The 9,831-nt window shown below is 39.2% G+C and overlaps 1 protein-coding gene across 1 annotated transcript; it reads right to left on the bottom strand.

Moving 5' to 3' along the window:
• Positions 1-218: 218 nt before the first annotated feature.
• On the bottom strand, positions 219-8,197 carry TENT5D (terminal nucleotidyltransferase 5D). Its single transcript, XM_065689547.1, has 2 exons — positions 8,121-8,197; positions 219-1,485 (listed from the first exon to the last, which is right to left on the bottom strand). The coding sequence occupies exon 2, from the start codon at positions 1,464-1,466 to the stop codon at positions 291-293; it is 1,176 nt and encodes a 391-aa protein (XP_065545619.1). The 5' UTR covers positions 1,467-1,485; positions 8,121-8,197; the 3' UTR covers positions 219-290.
• Positions 8,198-9,831: the final 1,634 nt, after the last annotated feature.

Below are 9,831 nucleotides of genomic sequence, written 5' to 3'. Positions count from 1 at the left end.
TTTTATTTTATAAAATTAGAATCATTTATATCCTTCTTTTTTTTCATTGAAAAAAATATATATAGCCCAAACACATGTGGGGATTTAAGTATTTGACTGATAGCCATTTCACTTATTTCACAATCTGCTTAACGGTGATGTAGACACTGATCAACCAAATAACTTTGGCAACTTGCACAAAAATATGTCCTTAAGTCAAAATATATGATTAAACTTGCTTTAATGATGCCTTTATTATGAATAGAACTGGAAAGAGAGAGGAGTGTAAGTGCTGAGGAGGTTACCAGTTCCTAAACCATGCCACTTTGAATTTGTATGTGAAATGGGTATGGCTGGTAGAAGATAGGTGGTTGTCCATGAGCAATGTAGTAATTGCTGAAGTTTCTGTCACTGATGTATGGAGCAGGCTGATAATAGCATGTTACATTGGCAGCATTTGGGATGATATTTTGTTCTCCGAGTACTTTTAAAGCCAGGATTGTGATCATATTCAGAGTTTGTCTTCGCTCGTATCCCATAAGACAGACTGTGCTCTTATTTACAACTCTACGCAGAGTCATCAAGTAGTCGTATTTGCTTTTCTCCTCCCCAATGAAGTGGTTGCGCAAATATGACTCAATTTTCCTCTGCTGCTCAGCAACATCTGGAAAATCAATGAAGAATCTGGAGCACATGTAACGTTCCAGAGATTTGATTTCATCCTTGTCTGCTGGCTTAAAGTCGCGAACCAGGAGATTGCTGTACTTTAGGAGGCCACCTCCTCTGATTTCTTCTGGGTTCCTTGTGGAAATCAGTTTGTATCTTAAGTGGTACATCGCTTCATTGAAGTCCCCATACATACTTTCAGCGATGACAGTGGGGTGAGAGTCTTCTGTCAATTTGCAGTCTGTTGCTTTGTAAACATTTAGGATGGAGTCCAGTATGATTTGGAAGGAGTCCACACTAAACTCAAACTGTCGTCTGAGTGAGTTGACAAACTTTAATTCTACATTCTTGCCACTGTTGTTTGACAACGAGATAAGACTCCAGCGATCATAGTCGGTGGAGACTTTGACCATCTTCTGCACATAAGCATCTTTCATGGTCTGAGCAGTGATTTTTTCCTTATTAACACATTTTGGCAAGAAGTCCAATAGGCAGTTAAGAACTGCTTCCTTAACAACCTGGAACTCGAGCTCACTTGGAAGTTCCACTCCAAAAATTATGTCTAGGTCTTTGTAACTGGTTCCATTCTGCTCTACTAGGATGTGACTGGCTGTCGAACCATTCAAGCGGATATCTCTAACACTGATTTGCTTCTCAGTGAGCTGTTCCTTTACCACATGAATGACATCCTTAAGCTTTACATCCAGTGTTGGGAAATTTCCTCTCCCATGAATAGGGATGACCTCAGCTAAAACTTGATCCAGGATTTTAATCTGCTCCCAGGTGAGACTACTGAATCTGTGGTCTAAGTCCTCAGTCATTGTGATGTCAGTTGGCTAACTGGGAAGAAACAGAAATTAAGAGACAAATGTTACAACTTGCTCAAATACAAGAGGGCCTGACATTTCACTTGGTTATAACAGATATATATCTTCCTTCCTCGGTGCAGTGACAAAGCAGCTCATTTTACACAGGCACAATCCCAGTTAACAGTCTGAGTCAACCACTGCACTTGTCAAGGCTTTTAATTGAATTTTAATGTACTTGGGTTTTAATCCTGCCGAGGACCCACTGCGTTATTGTATAACCCATGACTCAAAGTAAATGCAGTAAACCATACAGACTTAGTTTAAAACTACTCAAAGGTTAATAACATTAAATACTTTGTGGCTATAATGAAACTCCAAATAAATTTCACTGTGAATAGCTAAAATGAGAAAAATAAGCAAATTTATTCTTTCTGTCCTACCTAGAAATCTCCCTCATCTTCAGTGACTTGCATGCTTAAAACCACGGAAAGACCAGGAAGTTTTTTTAAAAGCAGGAATGATGCAGCATGCTCAATGTTTATTTAGCTGAATGCCTCAGATGTCCTTTAGTCTCTATGGATCATCTATACACATGCATCCCGTAATGCCTCTTTTTATGGTTTAAGAACTGAATATCCAATAATCCTTCAGCAGTTTCCTCTACGTTTCTGAGACAAAATCGTTTCTTTCTAAGTCATTAACCATGTTCCTACATTATCCTATCAATGCCACACACTATGGTTTGCAGAAATGATATGAAAACCCCTTCCAGTCTGCACTGGCATGCTAAAACTTTTCAAGAAAGCCTGTAAAGAAGCACCTACAGAATACATAGGATAAAGGTCAGGCCCTGGAATTCCTCAGTTTAAAATTCTCTCTTGTCTTCATATCGTCATATTTATCAGTCATGCAGACCTTAGCATGGAGAAAAGAAGGCTGCATGGAGACCTCATAGCAGCCTTCCAGTACCTGAAGGAGGCCTACAGAGATGCTGGGGAGGGACTCTTCGTCAGGGACTGTAGTGACGGGACAAGGGGTAACGGGTTAAAACTGAAACAGGGGAAGTTTAGATTGGATATAAGGGAGATGTTCTTTACTGTGGGGGTGGTGAGGCACTGGAATGGGTTGCCCAGGGAAGCTGTGAATGCTCCATCCCTGGCAGTGTTCAAGGCCAGGTTGGATGAAGCCTTGGGTGGGATGGTTTAGTGTGAGGTGTCCCTGCCCACAGCAGGGGGGTTGGCATTGGATGATCTTTAGGTTCTTTCCAACCCAAACTATTCTATGATTCTATGATTTACATTTTATAGTGTGGGGAAAAAAAAGGTGTAAACCCCACAGTACTGTTTTTTTAAATGCTTCTAACTGATCATATGCAAACTCTATTTTAATGACATTTTTGTAATGGGAATCTGAATGCTTTATTTTTTTAATTGCATATATATGCACTGTGATTATACTTAAACAAAATTATACAATTATATGATTAGGTGTGATTAAAGTAAGTAAATAAGAAGTGCATTTAAGGAACTAAAAAGGAAAACATCGTTGGGCACTAGGTGGTGTCCAAGGTGTAATGAGAGATGGAAATCTTCACCTTACTGTCTCCTGGCGTTAATATTACAGAGCAGCAACAGTTCAGAGGGCTAAAAACCTTCCAGAATCCACGAGCATCATTTCATGCTGTGTCCCCTCTTGCCCAGTTCTTCTGGGGTAGTTAATATTCAGATGGTTAATCAGAAAGGTCTGAATCCTATCAGACCATTTTTCATGAGGTTTTCCCTTCCATTAATGTTAATGCATGCATTGAAGATACCGTTCTTCCATAAATTGCCAGGTAACTCACAGGCAGATATTGTGATTTACTGGTAACTTCCTGATTAACCCCATTAAAACCATCGCAATAAATTATTTGTTACATAGCAAAGGGGTTTAGCTCGTTGCTGTTGAAACACTACCTGAGCACCTAAAAAGACTACAAAAATAAAGATCACCGTATTCCTTAATTCTGCATGCAAACAGGATGAGAAAGAAGTGACTCTCAGGTATCTGCCAACACTACAAGCATACTACCGACACATCGTGAAATGCTTCTGCCGACAGATGGCTAAAACATATTTTTTCAGCTAAAACTCAAGAATAAAGTAAAATCATAGTGAGTAATAACGCTATCAAAAAGTCTATGCTGTTGTTTCTTAATCAGTAGTGACTACATGTATACGTTGTCATATGTTTTCCTTCCCCTGCCATCAGATTCCACATTCTGGAATATTTTAGTCATTTTAAGTAACTTGTGAACTGACAAATGGCTTGGGAATATTACGGAGCTATTTTTCACATAATTCCACTACAGTTCCAGCTCACGAGTAAACTAATCAGGAGCATATGTAACTTCAAGCACATTTCTGGCCTCATTACAAAGAATGGAACCAGCCATACGTCTGAAGTTAAATAGATGCTTTAAAAGTTGTCCAAATCAGGACGAAAGCTGGGGGGGGGGGTGTTTAATTGCTGCTGAATTGCCACTGTGAAGGTCTTGGATTCAGTCCTACAGCTTCGGCACAACCACTAGTTCTTGGCGTTGTTTACGTAGTAGGTAACTCCATACACATAACAAGCAAGTGCATATATCTGTTTGCATACATACTCAGAAATACACACACTTCTGCAGGCATTTAGAAGTTATAACATTCGAACTGAAAGGGAGAAAAATGGCCATCCATAGCACTGCTTATTTTACATATCTCTGACTTTACCATTAGCTATTTATCTTACGACTTCATCCTTGTTCCTTTATTACTATGAATTATTATTATGAAAAAACCACTTCTATCCATCCTTCATAGCCCTTCCAACATCCCAGTTTATCATGAAAAACAGCTGTCACAGAAAGGCACCGTAAATTCTGGAAGTAGCACAAGACTGGGTGGAGCGAGATGGCTGGGAGGAGCGGGTTTTGTATAAACTTTTTGGCTGTCATGCTTGTCATCTGTGTTACTGACACATCAGATTATGGTGGACCAGCTCTAACAACCTACCAGCAAGCTTTTAGTTGCCAGAATTGTATAGGCAGTAGTTGTTACGTGATCTGTCTGATATTGCAAAACTTTAAAAGAGCTTTTCAAGGTTAATGCTGTGACGTAGAAGGCAGGGCTTAACGAAGGGAATGTTGAAATTCAGTCCCCTTCTTTAGCAGTGGGACCCTCTTCAAACAATTTTTGAAAGTCAGAAGATGGAAGTATCCTTAAATAAGCTTAGAAAACCTTTATTGCTACATGTTTTTTATTGCAATATACTAAAAGATGACAGGAAAAGGTAATGTCAGTAAATTTGTCTTTGGTGCTGAAGAGTTGTATTTCAAAATGTCATTTCTCTAACATGATTCCTGGAGAATATGGTGATGCTTTGTGAGTTCAGAACCTCAACATTAATATCTGAGAAATGTCCTATGACACATACTAAGAATTCTGTGTTGAAATGATGCCTTCAACTTTGACATGTAAGGAAAATGTCCCAGGAAAAACAGGAATTAAGTTGTCAAGAATGTAAGTCATTTACAGGTAAACCTAAAGAAACTTTTTTTAGTATTTATTATTTAGTAATTTACTTCCAGTCTACAAGCCAGTACGTAACCCTGCACTTTCCTAGAACGACTTTCCCTTGTTCTTTTCCTTAATCTTGTCTGGCAATGAGAACAATTTCCAGGCAATTTTATAGTCATTAGGAGCCTTATTTCTCAGAGCAGTAGCAAATTTATTTACCAAGGTGCTCAGGCTAACATCAGGCATTATTATTAATGCAAGTAAGTCCCAGTTACAATAAATCAGCAGCAGTATTGAGGCTATAATTAGTCAAAGCGTTGTGTAAAACCAGACAGATCAAGGGAGGAAGGGAAGGCAACTCACTGCACATGACCACAGAAGCCAGACAAAGCCGAACACAAGTGAGTGCTGGGGTTGGTTTGGTTAATGTGAAAAAGAGGTTGGAAAATACCATTATTCTTTGGAAACTGGTGATGCTTGCAGTGGAGGATGATCCCTCGAGGCAGCTCTATCTCCCTGCCCCTTTGCGGCAGCAGCAGCATTATGCCATTTAGGATAACCATATATGAAACATGGACTTTGGGAGCTTTTACTCACCAGCATCAACAGTCCCAGCCTTCCCTAGCTCTGCCCTGCTGCACCTTGTCAAAGAATTCTGTTTCTGACACTTCTTCCACATGAATACCTAAAAGTATTTAATGTGTTTCACATTCAGTATTTTCCTATCTTAAAGACCACATGGGTAAATGGAAGGCTGCATAGACTAGCACCATGGCAGTGAAAGGAATAAATAGCCTTTGGATTTGTGTATTGAAAAAACGAGCATTTTTCCTCACTTCTTCAGTATTTTTAAATTATTGAGACTCTTTCCTAGTGATTTTTATTAGGTTTTTTTTTTTTTTTAATGGGATTTAATATGTTACTATAAACTGCAATGGACCCTGAATCCTGCCCAGTGTAAAATACCTGGCAGATGAAGTGATGAGGAAAAGCAGCTTTCTAAGTGTTTTGTTTTAGATATACTGGCTGGAGAAGCAGAGAATAAGACAGATCACACCTCGTCAAGTTTTGTGATATTTAATCTTCATTACAAGGTTAAAAAATATTTCCCTGATTCAAGGTTCAACTTGCCCCTGAGTGAGCACCTTCAGCAGATGAAGTGGTCACAATGTGGAAAAAAGTTTAGTTATTGTGGCATGACCAAATGTAATTTTTCTATTTTTTATTATTTATTTTTATTTTGAAATCAAAGGTTCTCATTTTCTTCAGCAGGGGCTGGACCAGATAACTGTGAGTTTGGGTTTACAATGATGCTAAAAGATTTAGTTAATCACCTCTCAGCACTCTGCCACACACCAGCTTCATAGAAAATATAATAGCAGATCTGGCTTTACATCCAAATAAAGAAAACCTGCCATGCTAATAGTTGCTTTCATGTTCCACACGACTTTCACAGAAACAAATACTTACAGTCTAGAGAACAGTCTCAACAAATTTAGCTCATATTTTACCAATAAACTGCTTAGATTCTCTTTTTATACACTCTGTAATGTTGCTTCAGTGTATTTTCAGTTTGTGGTGTGCTGACATTCTCAAGAAGAAAACATCTGAAACAGTTTTTGTGCAGCTGTGTTAGGTCCATTCTCTTCCCTTTGCTTTTATCTGCTCCCCTATCTGTCTGTTTTACAATAATTATATGGAATACTTTGATGCTCCAATTGTCTTTACTTTGCACTTGAAATTGGTGGCAAAGGGACCTTTTACAGATGAAGCAAAATGTCAGCTGCTGTAGTAGCCTTGCATTTTGGGGTCATCCCAGGGATGATCAAACTACTGAAAATCTCCCCTCAGATCTCTGTATTGGTTTTGCTGCATACACATTATATGCACCACTAATGATTTCCATAATAGCTTGCTAAGGCTTTATTTTAATTCAAAGATACATTGCTTTATTAAGCTGGATATTTTTGCATGCTTACTAACTTAAGGACAGCAGCTGGCATAAGCTCTGAAGGTAAGAATGTCAAATGTGGAAGGAGTCCTAGACATAATTTAAATGTCCATGAGACACTTAGAAGCAGTAAAGCATCTGGGGCATCCTAAATGGGGGCATATTTAAACTAGTTTGACAGTGTTTTCCATGAGGTTCCATTAATGTTAATGCATGCAGTGAAGATACCGTTTATTTATCCTGTTATCGTGAGATAACGCATGAGTTGCCATAAGTTTTCGGTACAGTTACCATCTAGTTACCCTGAAATAACAAATAATAAGGCCATATGCTCTTCTCCTGTGAGGTAAGGTTGCATGGTGTGCAAAATACACTTAAGCAGAAAGCAGCTTGCTTGAACTATTCCACAGAATATCACCTTCACAGGCAGAACAAATCAGCTTAAAAGAGTTTTATCAACAAAAGTGAGTCCTACCTTTTCTCCAACACAAGGATAGGGAAAAGCAGTAGAATCATGTACCAGCCTGCAATGCCCCTTCTCCCACGTGAAAACTTGCAAAACAGTACAACCCAAGGGCAGCTGTGTTCTCTTAAAGCAAAAAGCTGTGAAATGGAACTAAGTAGCCTACACCTCTACTGGAACCTTAAAGGATCTTGGCTCAATGAGTTGGGAGTTCTCAGGAGGGACAACATAACTGAGTTTAATTTGGGCAACCAGTACGAATATATAATCCACTTTATGTCATCCTGGAGATCTGGGGATTTTTGGACATCAAATTTTTCCACCATGACTCACAATACACTCATTCTTAGCTGTATGTGTATTCCCTCACAGGGCAACATTTTCAAGGCCTATATTATGAGTTTGTATCAGTTCCTACAACACACAAAGTTCCTCCTTACACACCCTTTAGGTATGATCAAACCAAGCCCTTGGAAACAGCAAAGTATGTCGCCCAGTCAGTCTTCTCATTTGATATAAAATACTTTAATAACTTTAAAAAAAAGGAAGATGTGATATGCAATGCTATATGGGGAAATAGGGTCTATTTGGTGCTGTGGTCATCACTGAGAAGTTACTGGTTTAGAAAAAAGATTATTTGTACTACTGATGCATACTATGGACTAATTCCTGAACAATGTCTCCAGAGAGAATGCAAAATCCCACAGACTTACAGTGGCAGGACAACTGGCAAGCATGTATTTCAGTGGAGTTAATAGGATGACTCACTGGATCCTTTGGTAGAAATATGGATTGTCATCTTGTCACTGACAAAACCAAGAACCGCCCATGGAAAGCTGCAGGAAAGAAAAAACCATCAGACAGTAGCATTCATTTTGAGACAAATGTTAACTACCAGTCACCTGCTGTACATAATAAATCATGCATTACATCGTGGCTGTCCTGCAGTCATAACAATAGCCTTTTAAGTTGGCAATGATAAGGTAAAAGCAATGGAAAGGCACAGAAGTGCTTCTAAAGAGCCTGAGTTTCAGGTCAGACTTCATCTTTTGCAAGGATGTTAGTAAGCTTGCTATTTTCTTTATGGGATTTTGAAAAGGAATTTACTGTTATTAATAGACATGCAAATTAGCAGGGACATAGTGGAATCATAAAGCAACAAGAAATAATAACTCTGCAAAATTAAACATTAGGAATTGTACAGTGTCTTCATATTCTTTCTAAAAATGCATGAAGAAGACAGGAAGGTCTTGTCTTCTGGCGGACAAGGTTGGTTGGTTCATTTGTGGGAAGCCCAGGATTCAGCCCGTTGCTGGAATTTGAACTGTATGGCCCACTGACTGGCCATAAAGGAATTACAACTGGTTTTGTAAATACTTTTATGCTATCGGAAAGGCATTTGTTAATATTTTTTCTCATTTCAAAGAGGTGGGCAGCCTACGTCTGAAAGGTCTACCAGCTGGAATTTCAATTTCAGCTCAGCAGCTTTTTTTTTAGGCTTTCCTTCAAAGACCTGTACTCCAGCACTCTGTGCTACAAAGTTCACAGCATCTACACAACATTCCTTTACTATCCCGAGTAGGGCCCTGTCCACTGTATGGTTTGATTCACATGTGAATTTACTCCTTGCTGTTGAGTTGTGTTCCACAGTCTCAACTTTGATGCTGAAAGTATATATGCTTCTGAGTAAAGATGACTTTGCAAGTATGATTTTGGTGTAAATATATGCATAATCTGCAGGAAAAGCTGAAATGATAGCCTAAGGAAGTATGGGCTGTATTATTCATCTTATTAGGAATGTTATGGATTTTTCTTCCATGCTACAGTAGTCAGACTTTTATCACGGAATATGTTGTTTAACTGCTGCCAGAAGCCCAGTACTTTCTTTCCTCACTTTGTGAGGGCTTGTCTGCTGTGCCAAGACCTATCTGTAGCTTTCGTTTTCTTTCCAGCTCATGATGGTCCACTAATTGAATGGATGCATAGAATCATAGAATCACAGAATAGTTAGGATTGGAAAGGACCTTAAGATCATCTCATTCCAACCACCCTGCCATTGGCAGGGACACCTCACAGTAAACTATGCCACCAAAGGCTCTGTCCAACCTGGCTTTGTACACTGTCAGGGATGGAGCATTCACAACTTCCTTCGGCAACCCATTCCAGTGCCTCACCACCCTTACGGTAACAAATTTCTTCCTTATATCCAATCTAAACTTCCCCTGTTTAAGTTTTAACCCATCACCCCTTGTCCTGTCACTACAGTCCCTAATGAAGAGTCCCTTCCCAGCATCCCTATAGGCCCCCTTCAGATACTGGAAGGCTGCTCTGAGGTCTTGTCCTGGTTTGAGCAGCAGCAGTCAGTTTTCTCCTTCTTAGGAGCTAGTACAGTGCTGTGCTTTGATCTTTTGGCCTGGGAACAGT

The sequence above is a fragment of the Lathamus discolor genome, chromosome 9 (genome assembly GCF_037157495.1).
Source record: "Lathamus discolor isolate bLatDis1 chromosome 9, bLatDis1.hap1, whole genome shotgun sequence".
Lineage (NCBI taxonomy): Eukaryota > Metazoa > Chordata > Aves > Psittaciformes > Psittacidae > Lathamus > Lathamus discolor.
Note: the sequence above shows the minus strand (reverse complement) of the source record. Positions and strands in the feature narration are given on the sequence as shown.